The sequence below is a fragment of the Cydia pomonella genome, chromosome 2 (assembly GCF_033807575.1).
Source record: "Cydia pomonella isolate Wapato2018A chromosome 2, ilCydPomo1, whole genome shotgun sequence".
Lineage (NCBI taxonomy): Eukaryota > Metazoa > Arthropoda > Insecta > Lepidoptera > Tortricidae > Cydia > Cydia pomonella.
In genome coordinates, this window is record NC_084704.1 from 24,820,074 (window position 1) to 24,845,861 (window position 25,788).

A 25,788-nucleotide genomic window follows, 5' to 3' on the forward strand; every position below is an offset into this window, starting at 1 on the left:
GATTTTACGGAGCAACTGCGAAGTCACTAAATGTGTTGCTTTATATTTGTTTTCCTCCCTATTTCATCGTTTTCCCGATTAGCATGTTGTTTCAATATTATTTGTGCAAGTATTTTATTTCTCCATGGGTACTTGTAAATATCCTCTGGTAGAAAAACACTCATCAACTATATTTAAACTTACGCTCAGCTCTCCTCAGCAGTTATAAATGTTATAATGGTATGCCCAACAATATTACTTTCATGCATAACATTAGAGACTTTTCTACGAGCCTTCCCGTTACGTTGCTTTAATCATTTTCCATGCGGGCACTTTATTACGTGGATGCGCCTCGGACACTGTAGACGAAATTGCTTCCCTAATACACTTTTCGTTGCTGACGTACTTTAAAAAGGTTATTTTAAGACATTCTGCAACGTCTTTACTCTAGTTTACACAAAGCTAGGATGCGACTAACGCCTCGTTAAAGTAAAATTGTCGGAAGGCCTTAGAAAACCACTCTTATTATGGTCGACGTTGGTAAAATGCTCTCTATAGTTGCGAAATCGTTACTGTTAGATGGTTGAAATTGTTGTTGGAAATCGTTAGCAGCTGACTAAACGTGTACATGTGAAAATATGTACTCTATTTTGTTGTTCGAGTTCGGTCTACAATAGGTATCTCCACTCACGAGTAAAGCAAACGGTTGTTCATCTTTATATACATAGGTAGATATTCGTTCAGTCTTAATCCGTTACCGCATATGCATGGTTGCATATGCGGTAAAGTATATGGCAGTTATAATATTCAACTCTAATTGACAATTTAAACAATATATTCTTTATGGCATGCGTTAAGGGGTTATAAAATGTATTTTACATTATGTGATGATGCGCGGGAAGTCTACGAAATGGGGACACGTAGGTACGTTGCAATTATTAATTCTTATTTGATACTAGCGACCTTCGCTAGCTTAGCTTCGCACGTGTTACACAAAATCTTAATAAACTATACACCTAAACCTTCCTCAATAATCACTCTATTGAAAGCTGAAATCCGCATGAAAACATGTTTAGTAGTTTTTGAGTTTATCGCGAACATACATACAAACATGTAGACGCGGCGGGGGACTTTGTTTGTGTCATACCAACCTACGTATACAATACTTAATAATAAAAAGGAACTTTTTTTCCTTGTGTATGACATCAAATAGGTAACTATATAAATAAATACATAAAATAACAACATAACTAAAACAGGCTGAGTGTAAAATTAAATTCAGTGTAATTCTGTTTTATTTGTCTGCTGGTGAACTTTGCACAACAACATAAAGCTGTGCTTCTGGGAAGAGAATACCTATATAATTGATTTAAGCTCCCATTACGTTCGTTATTCCACGTATAGTGTTTTCAGATTCCATTGGAAACAAAGAATTTCCTTAAAATATTGTATCTATACGGCATTTACAGAGAAGGAAGAGTAAAATAAGCTAGTGGGACTAAAGTAGGTAAATATACAGGCATTTAATGAGAAGAGAGAAGGGGAAGGAAGATAAAGGCAAGGGAGGGTCAAAATTTTTTGCAACATATAGTATTAAATTGTAAACCATTATATGCATGAATACTACTATTATTCTTTACATACCTAGGTATTGCCGGCATGTTGGTAGGAGCCGTATCTTAAAACACGAGTCCCACAAAGTTTACCCTATACGTCTTTCGCCGCTAGAAGTTGTATTACAAAATTACCTGTACTCGTGAGATAGGAAGTACGTCCCTCGAATAGGACAGCCATTTGGGTTCTTTATGCCGTTGAAAACTTTCTTGTACAGTTCGAAGTTGTTTAAATTGACGGCGCCGTCGAACGTCAGCATTATCATTTGGGGAGTCTGGGAACAAAATACATGCGAAAACCGCTTTGTTTCAAGAGTTTACATTTTATGTCAGGAACATCGTTGTAAAACGTATCTAAGTAACAGCCCGATTCGAACAATGATTATGAGATGTGACAATGCAAGATCGGTATCGTATCGCTGTGACATCTTATAAGCATTGTTCGAATTGGGCCGTAAGTACAGAGCCTACATACCTTACTCCCCAGAGTGATGGCAGTTAAATAACTATTTACAGTACCAGAGACCAGTAAATGTTTAAGCAGAACACCCTCCATACAATGTTTCCTCGCGGTCCCTTTTACTATTGTTTGCAAGCTTTTATTTCTGTTAGTATGTATGTATGACTGTATGTAGGTATGTTAGTATGGGTCAAATCTCGGAAGCTAAATTTGACCCACTTTCCGATTTCCGATTGAACTGAAATTTTGTATACGTACGAGTATGTAAATTAGATGGCAATGCAATATTATGATGATATGAGACAGGAGGTGGCCATGGGAACTCTGTGATAAAGCAAACCAATTGTTTGGGGGTGTTAGAATTGTCCCGATGAGTATTAGTTGCCTGTGGAAAGTAGAGTACAGTCAGCGATAAAAGCTTGTACCAAAAATTAGATGTTTGCCAAAACCTTATTTCATTTTAGCTTACGTATAAAATCTGTCACCTACGGCTTCTGAACGCAACATTCAACGTTCATGGTCGCTGCCATATGCGGAAAAGTACAATTAAATCATAATAAAAACTTTTTAAGCATATTTTTATTTATGGCGTGGTTTAGTCTTGCCGTCATGGGCATATTATCTTAGTTTGACTACCATTTCGTATGTATCTCTCTCACTTACTTAAAAGTTTATGTTTATGGATATATATATATAATTATGCCTTTGCACCTAATGCATCATATAGTATTAAATTATGTTTCTAGGGTTAGCTACTTCTTTAAAGTCTGGTTGTCATGTACATATGATCATAGTTCGACTACCATTTAGTATATACATACTCTCTCACTTACTTAAAGGTTAGCTGAAAGAAATCTCTTGAGTTCGCCTTTGTACAAATTTACAATTTATTTTTATTCTTTCGGTGTTATGTACTTGTTTTGTGCAATAAAGTGTTTACTACTACTACTACTACTACTAATGGCGCCATCTAGTTTTAATATTATTAAACCTTTTCTAAGGGCTCGATAAACTCAAAATGTCTGATTTAAGGCCCAGTATGTTCTGGGTCTTCTCTCCCTCTCACTGGGCGTAAGCGTGTGCGAGATGGCTGTGCGTGCCTGATGGGATCACCGATAACTTTTTTTTAAAGAGTTAATAAAAAAAGGTAACGATGAGTTCTTTCAAACATTATACCTACTCGTATTACACATTTTTAAGAACAATTGTTATATTTTAAAAGTGCGTTTTAGACCTATCTTGGTGCTTTCTTTTTTTCCAAAAACTTCGCTCTCTGAACCTACTACTTTTAAAATGAATGAATGAATGAAATAAAATAAAAACTTTCCTAAGCCAGACGGGGTTACGTAGCCTTGTTTACGTAATAACTATTCCAAATTTCAAATCGATAGCGTAGGTAAGGTATTTCCCGAGTTCCCGAGATATTTAGCGATGAGCAAGACAGACAGAAGGACAGAATCGCACCTTAAGGGTTCCTTTTTACTTTTCTGATACAGAACCCTAAAAATGAAATAAAGTTGCACGCCGTTTTAATACTTAGCACGGTACGGTTTATAGCAGACACAAGACATTCGTTCCTCTTGCAAACATATACTTGTGAGACACAGTGAATACTTAGGAACTTTATGTCTTCTACTTTAAACTTCATAATACCAGGCACCTTTGACGGCGAACCTTGTGTAAGGTCCTTTTCTGAAAAGTATTAACAATAGGCGTTCAAAAAAGATTGAAGCTTTATTAACTGAAGACTGGTGATAATGATAATGGATTATTGTGCTGTACTCTGATACTAGTAATTTAAAGTTTCATTACTGGTACTCACATCTTCAGGGTCTAATCCTCCGGGGATTAGAGTTCCGTCTTTGGAGCAGAAGCACTGTGGTAACTCGCACTCAGACGGCTCGCACTTGGCAGCCAAGTCCAGGGGAGCCTCTGTTATGGGGGCTGGAGCTGCAAACACAAAAAATATTCCTTATTAATATAATTAACGGAACTAGTGTTACACCTACTAGCCACCACATGGCGAAGAGAATTTTTTCCAAGCATCAAATTCATTTCATTTGAATGTTTATCGATATACTTTACTATATATTCCTCTACTTGATATTCCTAGTTCTGTCTCTTCTGCAGAAACACATACTCTTTATTTAATGTTTCATTTCCACCTACACAGTAATTGGAAATGACATTCATGTTTATCCATAAACGATGTGTAATAGGATACGTGTCACATTCTAACATTACCTACTCGGGGCAAACGTTCGTATACGTTAGTATCTCTATTTATGAACAACAGTTAGAGCATCTACGTCGTTTGAGGTGAGGGTGACACGGTGTCCCTGTTTGCACTCTCACGGGAAATGCTTTGGCAAACGAAACACACACAAACGAAACTTTACAGAGGATCTACAGATGTATCATATACAAGCCTGCATGGGTTTCATACGTTACGTGGACAACCAGCAGTTCAATTTTGAGAATCGTGCGATACTCATGAAAGTGGTACTTGTGTGTGGACTAGGTTATTTTAGGAGAACATCTAGAAAACGATTTACTGACATTATGTACTTTTATACTGGTATTTTTATACTGACTATCTTGAACTCAATTAGTCAAGAGGATGTTGTAAGTGCTAATAATTTGCATTTTTGTAGTCAACGAATTATAGTCTTAATATTTTCTTGAAATACCGACCGGTCTGGCCTAGTGGGTAGTGACACTGCCCAATGAAGCCAATGGTCGCGTTCTCACTTACCCAGGTCCCACTTAACCAAGTTTCACTGTATATAAGTATCTATATACGTATGTATATCGTCGCCTAGTTAGTACCCACAGTATAAGTTTGGTGCTAAGTCGATCTCTGTAAGATTGCCCCCCAAATATTTTTTATTTATTAAAACAATGTCAGCTTATCATTATATAATAGTGTTAATATTGTTAAAGCTTCTCTACTTTACACTAATGCTCAACTAGAATTATCATGTTTGTTTTTGCGTGAAAGGATCTAAATAGTTTTACAATTAATACCTATTTAATAAAAAAGTACTTTTACGTACCCACTACCAATACACCTCGAGAAATCGTATCCAAATATTTTCTTTAGGAGTAATTAAATTCTAGAATTCCTATTATTTCTTACCAACAAAGCCTGTAGTAGTTAATTATTATTGAAATGGTATCTACAAGCCATCAAAAGCACTTAACACTACACAAAGCACCTTCTCAGATCATTTACTCAGCGCCCTCAGCGGCACTGGACCGGAACGAAGGCAAACCGTTTGCCTCCATTAAACCATTTGCATGTAACCTATGTATGCGACTAAGAGCTGGAAACTGAATTGCTTAAAACAATTTAGTACTATTTGGCCATGGTAACTTGACAACTTTGTGTTCGACTATCTCTCGTAATCTCTTGACTTAGAGTTGTTGACAATCATCCTTGTAACACATTAATGTATTATTTAAACTAAGCAATAGTAGTAATTAGAAACTCACTCGTAGCGATGGGACCGCATCTTGCCTCCGCTTTGAATGTGCAGAACTTGCTAATGTCGTCGAAATACAACCCAGAAGGGCATCTGTTCAAGTATGGATATCCGTCCACGCACTGCAATAAAAACACTGAATTAACAACCTACAACCACCATATAGTTTATGTCATCCACGATCACGCGCAGATTTGTCAAATCTAACCTTTAATAACATGACAATACGAGTCAAACCACGAGTCGTATGAATGACACGATATAATGATTATATGACACATTACAATGACCCTTGATTTATAAATCAAGTCACGGACTTTATTGTGACTTTAGGGTTCACTTTACATTGGAGATTGGAGATATTATTAAAAACCAAATTAGCTTGAACCCTAAATGGATCAACAATTAAAATCTGTGACCGTACGTACTCTGATTGGAAATTTGTAATAACTTTTTTTATACCACGTCAGTGGCATATAGCTATGATCTAACACAAGAAAATAACACGTTGTAAATATTATACTGTAACACGAGCAAATAATTAAACCTTAAAAAAATATAAAATCTTTAAATTCTCTTTTTCATACAAATTAAATATTATTTTCAATGTTCGCTGACATCAGTGTATTTAACTTTGCTTGTCACCCTTTGAACTTTAGAGTGTAAAAAAAAATCAAAACATAAGTTATTTTTTAAAGTTGCTGAACAAATTTTGGTCAGTTTGAGGAGTACAGCCTACAGTTTAATTATTGCTCCTGTTACAGGAAACACTCGGTATTAGAAAACTGTGTCTTCTTCTTCCTCGCGTTGTCACGGCTCATGGGAGCCTGGGGTCCGCTTGACAACTAATCCCGAGATTTGGCGTAAGCACTAGTTTTTACGAAAGCGCCTGCCATCTGACTTACCAACCCAGAGGGTAAACTAGGCCTTGTTGGGATTAGTCCGGTTTCCTCACGATGTTTTCCTTCACCGAAAAGCGACTGGAAAATATCTAATGATATTTCGTACATAAGTTCCGAAAAACTCATTATTACGAGCCGGGGTTTGAACCCGCGACCTCCGGATTGCAAGTCGCACGCTCTTACCGCTAGGCCACTAGCGCTTCCTTATTTGAAATACTACGCGCGGTATTAGAAAACTGGGTAGCCACTTTAAAATATTAATTGCATGTACTTACAACATTTTTACTGAATTTGTTTATGTGATTCATTATTTCCGAAAATATTTACTGTATCAAAAAATGGTCCTTGAAGACCCTTATCAGTTTTGAAAGACCTCAGGGTTGAAACGCAAAAAAAATCATCCCCGCTGTAGAAGACACTGTAGGGGAGATACCCTAAAAAATCTAGTTTTGAAGGACAGACACAGACAGACAGACATGTCGAAACTATAAGGGTTCCTTGTTCACTACAGAACTCTAAATTTCGAAATAAACTACTACCTACTACGTATCTGGGTCAAAATTACCTTATTGTCTTGTTTCTGACCACTCTGTTACGCTTGTATCTATCAAATCAAGTCGAGTGCTATTATACTTATGTCTTTCTGGCTGTAGATTATATTTTACATGAGAAAAATTAAAAACAAAACTTCATCTCATTAAAAAAGCTCCACTCCGTCATATTTTTGGGGACAAAAAATAAGACAACGAAAAGAATTTTGACCCATCTACCAAAGTTAGTAGGTATTTCCATTGTGACTTGGATATTCTACGCCTCGCAATGCCATTTCATAATGTCCTTCACTGGAACCTGTATGCGGAAGCTTGCTCGCTTACTGCAAACACACAAGGCGAAATGCAATAACTTTGTCTCACTATCAATCTGCACCAACGATCCGATTTAATTTCGATAGTCTTCGAGTACATTATCTGTTATCAATTGTTGACGCAGAATCTAATCTAATAGAATACTCTGCATTACGACTTTATTATGTATTTAGTTTATTTAAGGATGTGATCCCATATATATACACCTTATATATGTACACCTTTTTGATAAACTAGAGTAACCATATTATAATTTATAAAGACTGCGCGCTAAAATCCGCCTACATTAATGATTGTACGCTTCCATCCAGAAGTGTCAAATGATGGACGGGAGTTCATTTTATGATTGATTTTACTCTACTTACGATTTATTTATATTACGATGTATTTTTACGATTTTTTTTATGTTTTTATGGTATTTAGTTAGATAATAAAAACTAAGATAAATCAGATAATCTGAACAAAATAAACCATACGTTGGTAATCAATAAAATCCCATAAGCCATGCCGTAAAATAAGCCGGGACAAACCCTAAGTGGAAGAAAAAGTGTTTAAGAAAAACTATAATTGAGTGTACATAATTTCCTTTGTTCTAAAACGGCTTTTGTAAAACCTACTTTAAATTAATAATAATGTTTCTATCTCATAAATTAAGGTAAATAGTACAAGATTTATGATAGAGTAATAAGTATATACTGGAAATAACGCAACTGATTTCGTAAAAATATTCATGATTAGCTTCTGTCCGCGACTGCGTATAAAGACTTTTCTGTGAAACTCCTCTATGTCCTTTCCTGGAATTCATACTAATTATACTAAGCGGTTTAAGCTTTAAAAAGCTATAGACAGACAGACATAAGCTATCATGAATTAGCTCTACAAGTACGTGAATTAACATGCCTCCAAATTAATATAACAAATGGGTTTTAATAGAGTAAATGTATAAATTAGCGTTATTTGTTTATAATGTTGGCTCAAAGAAGAATCCAAGTTTGTGACCTCAAGCGCAGAATGAAGAAATTATCAAAAATAAAAAAACCGCGAAAATTTTGTTTTTTTAGATTTGGGCGATTATAGGTAACCCTAAATTTGCTTCAATACGAGACTAGAATTTTCTCTGATTTTGTTTACTTATTTATAAATATCAATGGATCCCTAATTTCAAAATCAACAACGTACGGATTATTTAAAAAAGGCTCATTCGTTATTCCGGTTTTAAAAGTCGACTCACGTTGTTATGACTAACCGCAGCGCAAGTCCATTGAAATAAACGAGTTTTAGGCAAATAAAGAAGTTTGCACAATTTTATTTTGAATTGGAATTTCACGCATTTCGTGCTTGTATTTGAAAAAATAATGAATTTAAAGCTTCGTAGTTCGTTAATCAGCCGCAAAAGTAAAATCTGTTATTTTGCGTGTTAAGAGATTAGTGGATGAAAACCGCTACTCCATACAAACGTAGTCCCAATTTACTTCCCTTAAAATTTACATTATGGAAAATATCTTTACAAAATTTATTGTATACCATACCTATGCCCCTTTGCCCTTTCGTTAGACTCTTTTCTATTTCTTATTATTACTTATAAGAATATTTAGGAGCGAAACTCCTACCTCTTTTAATAATTAAAAACATTAAAAAACTAAAATGAAGGGTTAGGCTGTAATTATTACACATCAAATTGTGTAAAAAATATTTTCTACATATTATGTCGATATCCAGGGGGCCTACCGCGAAATCCGAAATTCGCAAATTGCGGGGATCTTTCTCTTTTACTCTCATTGAGACGTGTCCCAGAGTGGAAAATGGAGACTACGTTTGTATCATATGGAGAAGCAGTCGTCCCCTTTCGTCTTGAAGGATAAGTACTTAGGAGCCCATCAACGTGCCCCCTAGCGCCACTGGAAAATAATTGTGATTGTTTAAATTTAGCGATAGATATTTAAAAAAGGGGGCCTGTCCTGTATTTTGTATTTAAGTACCTTTACATACATCAAACATCAAAATAGTTTTTATGTTGCTGGATTCGTCGATCTACGAACTCAAAACAAAAACGGCCGTTTTAACTTTGAACGAGATCTAGTAAGTAGTTTTTTTAATAAGTCATAAAATAAAAATATTTTTTTTTATTTCATCAAACCCATACGTCTGGGGTATCTATGGATAGGTCTTCAAAAATGATATTTAGGTTTCTAATATGATTTTTTTCTAAACTGAATAGTTTGCGCGAGAGACACTTCCAAAGTGAAAAAAATTGTGTCCCCCCCCCCCCCCCTGTAACTTCTAAAATAACAGAATGAAAAATCTAAAAAAATATATGATATACATTAGCATGCAAACTTCCACCGAAAAATTGGTTTGAACGAGATCTAGTAAGTAGTTTTTTTAATAAGTCATAAAATAAAAATATTTTTTTTTTTTCATCAAACCCATACGTGTGGGGTATCTACGGATAGGTCTTCAAAAATGATATTGAGGTTTCTAATATCATTTTTTTCTAAACTGAATAGTTTGCGCGAGAGACACTTCCAAAGTGGTAAAATGTGTGTCCAAAGTGGTAAAATGTTGAACGAGATCTAGTAAGTAGATTTTTTTTTAATACGTCATTAATGGTATGGAACCCTTCATGCGCGAGTCCGACTCGCACTTGGCCGCTTTTTTAAATATCTATCGTTAAATTTAAACAATCACAATTATTTAGCAGTGGCGCTAGTGAGCACGTTGATGGGCTCTTAATTCGTAACGGGTGATAACAAAATAATGAGAATTATTTCAGAGCTGTGAAAAGATACTCATATAACTTTTAACGATACTTTGTTATTATTAGGCAATATATACGAGATAATTATTTACAATAACATAAATGGATGTTAGAATAGGCCCCGTGGTCAGCTTTTTGACGTAGTTTAGATATAAAGTTCGAATAAGACCTTTGGACACCGCTTCTGTCCATTTTCGAACACAAGTCTTAGTTATTTTTATTAGCTGGGCACAATTTTCAGCTCTCCAATTATTTTTATACACTCAACTACTCAAAACAGCCAAATAAACTATCAATCAGCCGACATTGTGGAAGGTTTGAGGAATTTCGGACTTTCTTACATACAAATGGTATGTTATTACTGCTCAAACTTGTCCATAATACTTGTGTTAGATATTGCCTGGTATTAAAAAAATATTGCTAGTATAGTATCAACTATTTTCAGGTATATCAATTTTGCTAAAAGGAAAATAACTTTCATCATCCAAACTAATTGTAATTTCGAGTCATCTAGCGACACTGAGACATAATAGTCGATTTTAACTGATCAGTGTATTCCGGGGCTCTTACCTTCTAGCGGCATTCCAGACTGGACTTTTTTAATGATCGACGTACGATTGCTAACTCTTTAAAAAATTTGGCGGCATCTCGTTGGCTCATGGAATTCATATAATTAAAAGTGCTTTGGAGTCAATTCAGGCTTGCCTTGGTTATTATCTTCGCTGGCCAGCCACTACCACTTTTGCGATTTATAGTCAAGGATGCACGAATTCTATATATAGTAGAAACTAGTACATTTTCTGTACTAAAATGACCCACTGTATCCCTTTTTCCCACGTGTAAATTAGAATTTTTAAAATGTACAACACGTTTTCGCAGAGTTTCTTGTTTCGACTCCATTGTAACAAAAACAAATGTTTGAAAAAATAAAACATTAGAAATTCAAGAATCTCATAAGAACTAGCAACAACTTTATTAACAGCATTTTTTGTTTATGTAGATAGTTTTGTATATAAGTCTACAGAAAATCATTCTCATTTTTTTGTTGTCACCCGTTATATGCAATTTGAGCCATCAGAAACAGAATTGTATAAAGTGAAAAGGAAAGTAGCTCAACAACTCAAACTTGTAATAGGTAATACTCGTACATACTGAAAACAAAACAAGTTTTATTGTCACGTTCTTCATCGGTTGAGTAGTTAATAGTGAAATACGCGTTTTTTATTCAAAGAAAGCTACAACGCCTCAGTCTACTCGAACAGAAGGCCTACCGCGAACCACGTTCGACGTGTTGCCTCTCTGTCGCCCTTGTAAATTCGTACGTAAGTGTGACCGGCGAGCAACCGTCCAATGTGGTTCGTGGTAGGCCCACAGACACCTAGAGCGGATTTACGCAAGGCGATTTTTCACGGATTACCTCCTTCTGATCTCTGAGGACTATCAATTTATGAACAACGTAAAAAAGTCTGATTTAAATCGATTCTAGGTAACTTACTTGATAAAAACGTCTGCACGTAGCTGGATCAGCGAAATTACCGTTGCCTGTCGTGCCTTCGGGGCAAACAAAGTCCTCCTTTTCTTTTTGTTGACAGTTCACTGAAAATAAAGTCCTTATTTTAATATCAGGTATATTTTAAATCATATTTTGTATACAATGCAGCAACTAAAAGAAGGGTATTATTTATCTAATTCTTGCCAAATTAAACACGGTGTTTTTTTTAACTCCTTTAATTTTAAGTTTGTCTTCCTAGCTTAAGTTAAGTAACTTTTTCAAAAATCAAAACGTTATTTTTATATAATAAGGCTTCTATGAACTTGTACACTGACCTTAGGGCTCGTTTATGCGTTTATGCATTTGCTACTAAACTCAAGTACCTACCTAACTACTATCTCAGACGATCGATGTTCGAAATTATATTGATATGTGAAAGTTTTCAATTGTTTGGTAAAGTTAAATAACATGCCCATGTTACAACCACGCTATATGCAGCATTTAATTAATATTTACGAAATTCAAAATTTTCAAAATGAACTATGCCATTCGGTTCTTTAAATGTAACTAGCCATAACCCGAAGTTAACAGACTTAAAAAAAACCGGTCAAATGCGAGCTTGTTTACCTCGCGCACCGAGGGTTCCGTACAAACATTCAATTTTCTCACGTAACTATAATCACGGAAGACTTTTGACCAGAAGTATACTATCAGCATAGTTGTGTACAGCCATCTATGGGCAAATTGGTTAACTAATTTGTGCGATCTGTACACAGACAAGATCTATGTTGGTTTTTCGGGTACCCAAGGGGTAAAAAGCGGACCCTACTACTCCGCTACTAAGACTCCGCTGTCCGTCCGTCCGTCCGTCCGTCCGTCCCTCCGTCCCTCCGTCCCTCCGTCCCTCCGTCTCTCCGTCCCTCCGTCCGTCCGTCCGTCCGTCTGTCACCAGGCTGTATCTCATGAACCGTGATAGCTAGACAGTTGAAATTTTCACAGATGATGTATTTCTGTTGCCGCTATAACAACGAATACTAAAAAGTACGGAACCCTCGGTGGGCGAGTCCGACAGTTTTCATTTATGGACAATTCTTTATCATGCGAACCGATTTTGATATTTATTTGAGAGAGGATGTCTTTAGTGTAATCTCATAGGAATTTCAACTATAATAAACACCCGCACACTTTATGACGTAAATATTTCATAATTTTTCATTCCTACACTTGGGAGATAAGGAGGGGAACTGGCATTTTTTTCTCATTTACCATCATAAGTCAATTTTTTTACTAAGAAAAAAAATGTTTTGTAATGTTTAATTTGAGGTCTTTCAAACGATACCCCACTTGACCTAGTAACTAGACTTTGAAATTTTGCCCTATTTATATTGGGCATTTTTCATGATTAATATAAATAAAATTAAATAATTACACTTCCAATACGTTGGGTTAGCGTTGTTCATTACTATTTCAAATTTCAAATCGATAGCTTAAGTACTCTATCAAATTGTCTTTGTTTGTTTCTGTACATTTATTGTCAACTAAGTATGTGAGGTGTTCAATAAAGAGTATTGTATTGTCCGACTCGAGATATACGGAAGGACGGACGGACGGACAGAGTCGCACCATAATTTTGTACCTTTTTGGTACGGAACTCTAAAAACACCTTGTTAATAAGTAGGTAATAGGTATACAGTTAGTTATGCTGGGGTCGGACTTTTTTATGCCACAACGCATTCTCCACCAGCTAATCCAGATTCTTGTAATTTTTTTTATACTAAGTCGGTGGCAAACAAGCATACGGCCCGCCTGATGGTAAGCAGTCTCCGTAGCCTATGTACGCCTGCAACTCCAGAGGAGTTACATGCGCGTTGCCGACCCTAAACCCGCCCCCCCATCGTTGAGCTCTGGCAACCTTACTTACCGGCAGGAACACAACACTATGAGTAGAGTCTAGTATTCTACTTAGTACCTACTTAGGAATATTAGGTATTCTGCCATTCTTCGAGCGCTTCAATACTGTGATTCGTGTCATCCAGGATGACGTGCAGATTTTTCAAATCTAACCTTTAATCATATGATAATACGAGTCAAGACACACGTCTCCGTGAATGACACGATCTATATATGCGCGTGTGAGTAACATAATTTATAAACGCAGTAAAATAATAATAATTTTAATCGGTATTCGTTCTTTATACCTCGTGAAATACAGTATTTTACAGGAATTCACCAATGCAAAATTGTATATAGCCTCTCACCGAGCTTTTAATCCGATCGATTAAATAGTTTCGATGGGAGTATCCGTTATGCGCTTTGACAGTTGCTATTACCTGGAAGCCAAGCGTGTTTGTATCAACTAGGAGGCCACTTCAAACTAACATTGTGACATTAAAATAATATCTAAATGACGTCAGGCGCCAGTGCGTCTCGCTCGCGCAAAAACATGCACAGACAAGTACGAGTGAAATGCATGCGCGACTGACACCATTCAGATATCATTTTCATGTCACTATTTAAGTTTGAATTGACATTTGGTAATTTGTAGCAGACGCAGCTAGTCTCATTCCATTCCAGGCACCCCTAGGGAATGGTTTTACTTTGTCATGTTTCCAGATCTACTCGTAGTGAAATATTATATATTTATATATAGGCTAATTTTACAGATTTTAAATGGTTCTGCATGTACACCCAGCACATACTCTACACACTTACCTATCCACCCACACTTTATGAATAAAATTCATTCATATAAATTAACCCACGTCCACTGGAAGCTCACATGGCTGAACACTGTACTATTGATCCAGTGGTCGTGGGTTCAAGTCCCACCCAAGACAATATTTCCGCTTTGATACAAAATTAATTTGGAATTCATTCAAAAGTGGTTATGCACGTTTGCAGCTTGATCTACCTATCGAACCTCTATCTATCTTATATCCATCTATAAATCCATCATGGCTAGCACATAAGTATAAGTCAGCAAGGGGTAAAATTTGTATTCTACCCCTTTAACTCGAAAGGAAACATACCTACAGGGTCAGAGCCCCTAGTGTAAATATATTCGATAGCGTGACGTGACGTACGCGTTTGCGTTAAGTCTCATTTTGTATGGGATTTAGAAACAGCGCGCCAAGCGTAACGTTTTGGAAACTCAATCCCATACAAAATGAAACTGTTGCACTGCACTATAGGTATACCGTCTGCCACCGTTAAAGCGTTCGCTTTTGATTGTGAGACAAGTTTCATGGATCTCTACTGCGTGAAGTTGATCGGCCTGTTAACTGTGGTTGGTGTAACTGGCCCTAAGATGATTCCAAACTATAAGTCTGTATCTTTAGGTATTTAAAAAAAAAGAAAACAAAATCTACCCTCAAATGGCTCCTTAAGGCAGCTGAGGGTAGATGAAAATATTACATGATCAAATAATGTAGGTTTAAAGTCAGGTCGTTCAATGACAGATCCAGGCGGTTTTGTATTTGGTTGGTTAATCAATAAATATTAAAACTACCCGAAATTGTACAAATTGTTTGTTTACCTTTTTTTAAATACCTAAAGATACAGACTATAATCTCAATCACGTCAACTTCTTTCTCACTCAACTCATGTCAATTCACAATGATTTAACGAAAATTTAGCACAATAGTTTAGATAGGTATAATTAGATTAAAATAGATCATACTAGAAGGCGCATCTATCACCTCTGACGCGATTTGTACGAATATGACCCTTCTCCCTATGATCATTGTAAAGAATTAGCCCTTTATTATAAAACTTAATATGGAGCCTACATTAGTTGAATTATGTTTTGTCTCTTTCTAAAACACGAAATTCTCTTGAAAAGTAGGAAAGTAAAATACATGTGCTTATTATGTATTAGCTAAAAGTATGTACCTGTCGTTATTTATGGAATAGGGAGTTAAATATCAGAATGGAAATTTTACAACAAATCCTTAAAAACTAAATATTATTTGCTTATCTAAATAAAGATTTTACCAACAAAATCGTAACAATAGTAAAAAACAGAATTTGCAATGATTATTTTTGATTCAAAATATCGCATCAATAAATATGGTGCAACTTTCAACTAATCTGGTTAATTAACTTTAATGTTACATTAATCACACACACACAAAGACACATCACATTAATAGTAGAACTGGTAATGATAATTATTAACATTAAAATAAAATATTATACTACCCAATGCGTAACACTAATTGCATTCTTTCCAAACATTAAACTTTCGACAGATACAATTAAAAGCGAAAGTTACATTATGCAAATTATTTTAGGCCTTAGCAATGAAAGGTATGTAGACTTCACAAAGTTGATTGTACTATCGGCTCCAGAAAAAAGTTATGTACAGTTGCCATCGGAGATATCGGAGCGGCCGAGGTGGTCTAAAATATCTGAACACGCACTCTAGCGCCTCGACAATAGAGGCGTGTTCTGATGTTTGTGAGCACCTTGGCCGCTCCGATATATCTGATGGCGACTGTACCTACTACAAAGTACCAATTTAAAACTTAATTATAGCTCGTAATATTGTACTTCAATATGGCAGGATTTATGCTGAGGTAGGTACGGTCACGTCTAAAATATCGATTCGAAAAAAGTGCCAAAAAAATGTATACACGATTTTATTGCTCATATATTAAGGTAGTGTATACATATTTTTGGCACTTTTTTTCGTATCAATATTTTCAGACATGACTGTACTCCCCATAGTGATACTTTACTTGTATAAATATTACACATCAGTCGATAGAAATGTATGAATTTGTTAAATAAGAAAAATATTTACAGTGGTGCTACTTTATCGTACTAGTGCGAAAATTAGCATATTATGTTACTGTGTCGAACATTTAAAGGGCCATATGTACTGTAAAACGTTGTACGATACATGTGCGAATAGGTAATTCGCAACTCGTGTCGATTAAAAACACTCCCTTCGGTCGTGTTTTAATTTATCGCCACTCGTTTCGAATTTCCTATTTTTCGCACTTGTATCGTAATGTACTATTAAAATTACGTATTAACATTTGAATAATAAAAGTGCTGGTAAAATGTACTTCAAAATTTTTTTGGCTACTTATTTTTTTTTTTTAAGTAAATTATTCAAAACAAGAAAACAAACCATAAAATAAAATAAAAAACTTAAAAATTAAAATTAGTCATCTCACCATAAAGTATGTAGGTGAGATGTGAGATACTTAATATAACATTTAAGTAGGCAAGTATAAGTTAGGTTACGTAATGTAAAATTAATAATGCTGTTTATCCAGTTTTGTTATTCTCATGAATTTGAAACAGCACAAGAACCGGAAATCCAGTAATATTGTAAATGTCAACCTTACATACCTAATGAAAAAGTGTCTACTCACTGAGCTTTGCTTAGGTCAGGGTATTGCGTTCCAATGTCATAAAATATTATAATTATATAATAAACTAAAAATATATATGTTTTTTTTTCTATTTCACGCACCTACGTGTTATCACGTGTGTGTGTGAGAGTTTTTTCGGAAGCGTTACATTTCTTTTTCTTGAATCAAAGTGTTAGGTATTAATAATACCTAAGCGAATAAATACATCAAATACCTACACAAATTAAGTCCTGTACACGTTCAGGTTAACTCGACATCTGAATCCAATAGGTAAACAGATTCCAATAAACTATAAAATTAATTAATTTCGCCCTCGGGCGCCAAGAGCAGTTTCTGCTTCAGAACCCTACCAGTATCAGTGCTTCTTGAAAACTTGAAAAACTATTTCTCCTAGAAATTAAACGAATATCCATTTTTTTTTCCCATTTAGAAAGTAGTAAAGGATAGCTTTATTCTAAAATAATTTAAACAGTAACAAATTAAGGAAACAACCCGACGACGTGGTGAGTTCTTTCCAGTAGTCGTGGTCACGGGGTAAATTGTAGAGTTGTCTATTGTAGCAGTCGTGCTATTGTTTTCCCTATTTAAATGTGTACCTAGTAATCGCAGAACCAAAAGAAATTAACGAAAACGATATTACATAAAGTAAATAGAAAACCCGATCAACACGTAATTTTGATTATTATTGAGTGAAGATACAATTATATGAAATATAGGCAGGTACTTTATTTGAGGTACCTAAACGTAATTGAAAGTCCGTAATTCACACTTAGCAGTGTCAATATCCTCGATTTCAAGCGACCAGCGTCAATGTCAAGTGAAAGATAGGACGTGTACAACATACTACGAGGCACTCGTCGATTCACAATTTACCTATAGAATCTATGTCATACGGTACCTTCTTGTCCACTTTCTAAAACAAATAGGTATTTATATAAACCAACTATTCACAAAAGATTCTATTCTAAGTTTAGATCAAATATTATGTCACATTTACATCCGGCAGTTTACAAATTTGCAGAATTACACGTAAATAGCTTTCACTGTATTCCGGCATCATAGTTACGTTAACGATTTGATCACACGTTAATGTTACGTTAAATGCATTGCATAAGATTACGCATAACGAATAACACGTTGTTTATTGCCAATTCACTTAAAACTGACTGTATTTAAAAATGGGGGTGATATAAAAATAATTTAAGGAAATATTTCACTAACCGTTCACGAAAATAGTGAGTACAACTAATATTCGCATAATCGGCACGCCGGCCATGGCGATCCGCAGAGCGTTCCCTCCGTGTAGTCGCGACATAGCACCTTTCACCGTCGCGGGCGCACTGCGCGCTGGCCGCTGCGCCTGGGCCCATCAGCCGACGCAGCACCGGTCTGGGGGTCCGGTCTCGATTTAAAACTTAAACTATTCTCCTTATTTCCCTTTCACTCTTTGGCATCGAAACTACCGTGCGATCGAGATAGCAAGTCGTATTAAGCATATTGAACAGCAGGCCCTGACCATCGCCCGACGACCTCCGCAGACGGCTTTCTCTATAGCCTCTCGTCTCTTGTCATTGCGGAAAAAAACAGTCGGTCATTTTTGGTGTAATAAGCACAAGCTTCTTCAATTATTATATATTGAATTTGATACTGGGTTTCCTTATTGTTAGTTTATGGGTCAGTAGGTAGTTTAAATAAATAATAAATAAATAAATATTATAGGACATTATTACACAAATTGACTAAGTCCCACAGTAAGCTCAATAATGCTTGTGTTGAGGGTACTTAGACAACGATATATATAATATATAAATATTTATAAATACTTAAATAGATAGAAAACACCCATGACTCAGGAACAAATATCCATGCTCATCGCACAAATACATGCCCTTACCAGGATTTGAACCCGGGACCATCAGCTTCGTAGGCAGGGTCACTACCCACTAGGCCAAACCGGTCGTCTAGTTTATTTCATAACTATTACAATATTTTACCTGAGTTTTCTTATGAACATATTTACTTAAGTAATGTACTTAAGTGTTGTAGATAACCAAATATGGAAGAATAACATTATTATTTACTTCAAAAACAGTTCTTAGAAGTTTTATTGCAATATGTGATACCAGGTCAATCTGTACCGCTGCCACCAGTTTGGCATTGACAAATTCGCTAGCGTGCGTGTAACTTACTTTCCATGTATCTCGCTCGCACTAATTGCGCACTAATTTAGGGAGTGCAATCTTGCAGCATAATCATTGATCTCGGTATTTGCAAGATTCAAGAGGTCTAATCTCGCAAGATCTCTTTATTTTGCGAGATCTCGCAAATATACAAATTATTTTTAATATCCTATTGTAACGATGTAAAGTATTGTTCTAGGGACGAAATAATGCCTATTACTTATAACATGGTTGATTATTGTCACTAGACTGAGCTAATTCCTTCAGAATTGACGCATTAGTGCTGCGCGCCGTCCATGGAATCCCTTACATCTTGCGCCGATACCACATCTCAAATACATCAAATTCTACTCGGAGTACTCGCTATAGAGTCCAGGTTTCCCAACCATACAGAAATATAGAAAAGGGTGCATATTAACTTGGTTTGGGTTGCTTTGGTTATTTCCTCTGTTCCGCCAGATCTTCCCTAACTACCTTACCGCGGCTTTTGCGAGCTGAGCTCTTTTGATCACCGGTCACAGTCGCCATCCGCGGTAATCAGCGATCCGAGGTAAATGAAGTCCTGTACGGTATCCAGATCTGATAGGTTTCCAGTTCAGTTTAATAAGCCTGTTCTTTGCACAACCATCAATTTGGTCTTGGCTTTATCATTAAGGAGACCGTATTTCGAACTCTTTTTTCGTACCCTTCTAGAAGCACAGCAAGTTAAGATTTGTTTATGCCTATAATGTCATCTATAGTATAATCTACAAAGCGTAGATTTATGCTGAGAAGCCCCGATATCCGTATGCTTTCATTCCAATCCCCAAGGCCCTTCTCATGATGTGTCCGCCTGCGAGAATGAACAGATGAACATGCCAGACACACGTCCAATCCTCTGACTCCGCGGTCGGTCTGAAAGTGGCCGGGATACGGTGTCTTTAATTCTTACCTTCGAAGTGCCGTAGTAGAGATACAGGTGTTGTATAAGTAAAATTAGGTCATGCAAATTATGGAATGTATAGCTGCGCCATCTTGCATATCTTGCAAGATCGCGCATGATATAACGTGCTAGATAAATTTTGCACAAAAGGTGCGAGAATTCGGTATTTCGAGTTCTCGGAACCTAGATTGCACACCCTAAGCGAGATATATAGAAAGTAAAGCCTGACCAGCAATATATGATCACGCGCCATATTGCGGAATTTCATTGGAACTAAATGTTCATAATAAACAGAATTGTCAACTTATACGTGATAATAACAGCGCCCTCTTGACAATGATCATATTATTATATTTCTGGTCGGGCTATAAGTTACGTAGACGTTAGCCAATATATCAGTTTGACACTGCTAAGGCAGCCGTGGTAAAACGGCAGTACTAATACCTGCACTCTGCATCATTCCGTACTAAACATGTCGCAAGACACGTTCGTGGGATTGGAGTTTTAAACGGTTAATACCTAACTTTGGCAATGTGTCTATAATTTGTCTATTAAGTATTTCTAGATGTACCTAATAATTAGCATAAGGACTAGTCATTACCTAGTGTTAACATAAGGATTTCTATGTAATGAGGACCACTTTGCACAGCGTTGACCGGATTACGTTTTGGACGCGTCCGATTTATGCAATATTATTTGAAATTCTTGATTTCCTCTAATCTTCTAAACTACTGTCACTAGTTGTTTAGAAGCTTAGAGGCTACCACCACTTTGACACTATAACAATATGTGATATGTAGATAACCAAATATTGTAGGGTAACATTATTATTTACTTCACAGTTCTTAAGTTTTTTTACAATATATGAATATTGGGTCAATCTGTACCGCTACCACCAGTTTGACATTGACATATTCGCTAGCGTATGCGTAACTTACTTTCTATGCATCTCGCTCATACTCTCATATTAGTACGAGTGAGGTGTACCTACCTATAGAAAATAAGTTACGCAGACGTTAGCGAATATGTCAGTTTGACACCGCTAAGCCGTGGTGGCTACTAAAATAGTACATTACGATACAAGTGCGAAAAATTGGAAATTCGAAACGAGTGGCGATAAATTAAAACACGACCGAAGGGAGTGTTTTAAATCGACACGAGTTGCGAATTACCTATTCGCACATGTATCGTACAACGTTTTACAGTACATATGGCCCTTTAAATGCTCGACACAGTAACGTAATATGCTAATATTCGCACTAGTGCGGTAAAGTAGCTACATATGTACTGTAATAGTAGATTGTTAACCAAAGGATGAAAGGCACTCATCTGAGTTGAGGTAGTTTGAAAGACTGAAATGGTGCCTGAAAGTTAAACACTCTACTTTTCATTTCGAATACGACGAAAGTAAAGAACAACTTTATTTTTAAAAAATGTCTAAGAATAAACTTTTATAGTATTTCTTGAGCCATTACATTAAAAGTATCTTTTTAGGGTTCCGTAGCCAAATGGCAAAAAACGGAACCCTTATAGATTCGTCATGTCCGTCTGTCTGTCCGATTCTGTCACAGCCACTTTTTTCCGAAACTATAAGAGCTATACTGTTCAAACTTAGTAAGTGGATGTATTCTATGAACCGCATTAAGATGTTCACACAAAAATAGAAAAAAAACAATAAATTTTGGGGGTTCCCCATACTTAGAACTGAAACTCAAAAAATATTTTTTTATCAAACCCATACGATACGATACGATACGATACGATACGATACGATCTATGGATAGGTCTTCAAAAATGATATTGAGGTTTCTAATATCATTTTTTTCTAAAGTGAATAATTTGCGCGAGAGACACTTCCAAAGTGGTAAAATGTGTGTGTCCCCCCCCCCCCCCCCCCGTAACTTCTAAAATAACAGAATGAAAAAACTAAAAAAAATATATGATATACATTGTCATGCAAACTTCCACCGAAAATTGGTTTAAACGAGATCTAGTAAATAGTTTTTTTTTAATACGTCATAAAATTAAAAAAAAAAAATGTTTTCATCAAACCCATACGTGTGGGGTATCTATGGATAGGTCTTCAAAAATGATATTTAGGTTCCTAATATCATTTTTTTCTAAACTGAATAGTTTGCGCGAGAGTTACTTCTAAAGTGAAAAAATGTGTGTCCCCCCCCCCCTGTAACTTCTAAAATAACAGAATGAATACGTCATAAAATTAAAAAAAGGTTTTTTTTTCATCAAACCCATACGTGTGGGTTATCTATGGATAGGTCTTCAAAAATGATATTTAGGTAGGTTCCTAATATCATTTTTTTCTAAACTGAATAGTTTGCGCGAGAGACACTTCCAAAGTGGTAAAATGTGTGTCCAAAGTGGTAAAATGTTGAACAAGATCTAGCAAGTAGATTTTTTTTAATACGTCTCAAATGGTACGGAACCCTTCATGCGCGAGTCCGACTCGCACTTGGCCGCTTTTTACAGAATGGGTAGTCAAATTTCAGAAAAGAAATTGTATAATAATATCCATTAAAAACCTAAATTTAATTGTTTATCGGAAATAAAAATAAAAAAACGTACTTGGAAAGTCAAATTGTCTAGTGCAAAAATGTATTACTTTCTACGCACTTTTTAGAATATTAACGACCCACTTTCAGAGTATGAGAAATGAAGTAGTAGAATGTTAACCAAGGGATCGGGAGGGTGCTCGAACGCAGTGAGAGCGCTAATAGTTCGAGACTGAAATGGTACCTACCTTTCACCTGAGTTAAACACTCTGGTTTTCATTTCGAATACGAGGAAAGTAAAATACATGTGTATTTATTTAAAAATACATAACTAAGTTTAAACATGGTATACACTTGTATAGTATTCCTTGAAGGGTATTCAATTAAAATTTTAGGTAAAAGTATCGAGATTTATGGAATGGGGAGTTAAATATTAGGATGGAAATTGTACAACAAATCCTTTGAATATCAAATTTTAATTGTTAATAATTAAATGAAAACTAACTTACTATATAGGTTCTGTCCGCGACTTCCTCGATTTTTTTTCAGCAAAATAATAGCAATTTGATTGCATTTTACTAAAACAAACCGTTTACTAAATTAGAGCTAACACCGGAAAAGGAATATTATTAAGCAACGAAACCCTTTTCTACAAACCTTAAAGTATTAATAATAAATACATAGGTATATTAATAGTATAGTTATACGCTTCTCAAAGCATTTTAATATTTTCAATACTATAAGCCACACGCCAAATATGCACAGACAGCATTTTGCGAGCCAAGCATCTACATCGCAACATCGACAAGCAACGTAAGAGGAATTTCTATTGAATCTCACCATGCATGCCATTCCCTAGCCATACTACCTATAATCGACCAACCTCCGCCAATATCACAAACGTCTTTGGGGTACAATGAATTCTGAATATTTCTGGGCTGCATGCGAAAAATAAGAAATAAGAATATTTTCCGCTGTATGTAGATAAAAAAAACTGCTAAGTGCGACCGGGACGTGCGCACGGATGATTCTGTACCGTCACACATATTTTATAGGTAACGTTATGCTTTTTTTGATCCGAATTTTATATTTTTTAAATATCTTTATATCGCACCAGCATGGTGTAGTGACATGCTAAACTTAGGTATACTCGTTCTAAATTAGTCAAATCTTTTATAAATGTAAGGACAAATATCGTTAAAAAAAATGTTTGAAAGGAAAAATTGTCACCAAATCAAGAAATGATTACAGAATTCTGAAAAAAAAATAGGGAACACCTAGATTGTATAGGCATAGGTACCGACATAGATGCAAAAAAAATGTTTTTTTTTAAAGTAAGACGTGCATTTGCTCTCGAAAAGTACAATTTTTAGAGTTCCGTAATCAACTAGGTACCCTTATAGTTTCGCCATATCCGTCTATCTGTCTGTCCGTCCGAGGCTTTCCTCCGTGATGACCATGATAGTTAGTTCTAGAAAGCTGCATTTGGCATGTATATGTTACCGGTCAAACCCAATTTTAGGACAAACTATTTTATCCTTTATGCGATAGGATAAACCGGTACAAACTAGCCTAAGCTGGTCCGTCTTAAGGCCGATAGGAGAAACTAGTGTAACTCACTTTAGTCACATTAACCTATTAGGCTGTACTAGTTGAGCCTAATATGAATAAGTAGGTACATTTCAGGATAAACTCGTTTGTCCTAGTCTCTCTAATAGGGAATTATATGTATAAACGGGGGATTTCCCGCATAAACTAACCATGCTGACAAAGTGGTAAAATAAAACCTACAAAAAAAGTACCCCTACCTATTACAGGTAAAGTGGGGATGTATTTTATTTGCTTCAACCCTATGGTATTGGGTGTCGCTGGATAGGTCTTTCAAAACGCATAAGGGGCTTCCACAACCATTTTTTGATAAAGAATATATTTTCGGACACCATCCGAAAGAAAAAACGTGCCTCTCTAACTTTTAAAACACGAGTACAAATACAAAAAAAATATGAAAAAAACCTGAAAGTGAAGCTTAATAAAAACTTTCAATAAAAACTATAGCGAACATAAGTAATTAAGCCGTTTTTGAGTTAAAAAGTCAAAGTTTATGTGGAAGCAATTGCACTAGGTATCTTTATGAAACACATCGAAGACATTTTTTATTTTAAACGTTAAATAAGCTTCTATGAAATTATGACGTTTAAACAAATATTTGCACATTCTAGGCTATCAAAATCGCTGTCAACTTAGCTTGGTCTAACTCTAGGACATTCAACTTTGAACGCGCAAAGCGGTAGGTAATTTTTTACAGGTATCAGTGAAATACGGAAATATCAAAATACTCCAAATTTTCTCTTAAATGTTTTATGATTGGTGCCGTTTTCAGTTAGGGTTACGCTTGTCATCCTTGGGAACCCTAGAAAGGACAAAGAAGATGAGAATAAAAACTTTCAATAAATATTTCGTCCGGACATCTCTTGGCACTTATAAGTTTCGTGGGAATACATATTTCAGGATAGTAGTTAAGTATATTTTGTTTTCTTTCTACTATATACAGGAGGGCAAATAAGAAGTACCTATACATTTTGTTTTTAAATTTTAACTATATTTTGTTCATAGATTATTAAGTATTGTTTTAAAAATATATTATTCAGGGTTGGCAAATACATGCGGAACATAATGTCTGACATATGTAAATTTCATCAGCTTGTTAGCATAGACACGTCGTAATTTTAGATAGCTCCACAGAAATAAGTCAGGAGCTGCAAAATTTAGGGAATTTGGGTGCCAATTACTGTCACTGTTTCTCGAAATTAATCGTACCTTTTTAAACAACACAAACATTTGAGAAAAAAATATCTTCCGTATACAATTGCCAACCCTGAATAATATATTTATGGAAAAAAATGCACTAATTATATTTAAAAATTATAAACAAATGTATTACTCTTATTTGCCCACCCTGTAGTACCCAACCTACCTTTCTTTTATTCTTTTCCAGAGTTGCTGTTGGAGAATTCTCAAGATTTTCGATATTTCTAATGTTCTTATTGTAATGTAATGTGGCGTAAAGATAGAATACGTCAAATCTTTTTTATTTTTCATACTAAATGTATGGAATACATTTTTATTATTTTCTGGTTTTTTTCATGGCCCTTACCTATGTTGGTTTCTAAGAAGTACGTACCGTACCTATTTGATCCTGATAGTAATGGAATCGATTGACTTAAAAAAATCATGATT

General features: G+C 35.5%; 1 protein-coding gene across 1 annotated transcript in view; it reads right to left on the reverse strand.

The window, feature by feature from the left end:
* The window catches only part of LOC133534724 (chitin deacetylase 1), a 36,369-nt gene extending 18,051 nt beyond the window's left edge, over nucleotides 1-18,318 (reverse strand). The window contains exons 1-5 of the mRNA XM_061873964.1: nucleotides 18,161-18,318; nucleotides 11,559-11,659; nucleotides 5,548-5,659; nucleotides 3,875-4,002; nucleotides 1,728-1,867 (exon numbers count right to left, since the gene is read on the reverse strand). Of these exons, the coding sequence (XP_061729948.1) occupies nucleotides 1,728-1,867; nucleotides 3,875-4,002; nucleotides 5,548-5,659; nucleotides 11,559-11,659; nucleotides 18,161-18,254 (575 nt within the window). The 5' untranslated portion in view covers nucleotides 18,255-18,318. The remainder of the gene's footprint in view (nucleotides 1-1,727; nucleotides 1,868-3,874; nucleotides 4,003-5,547; nucleotides 5,660-11,558; nucleotides 11,660-18,160) is intronic.
* Nucleotides 18,319-25,788: the final 7,470 nt, after the last annotated feature.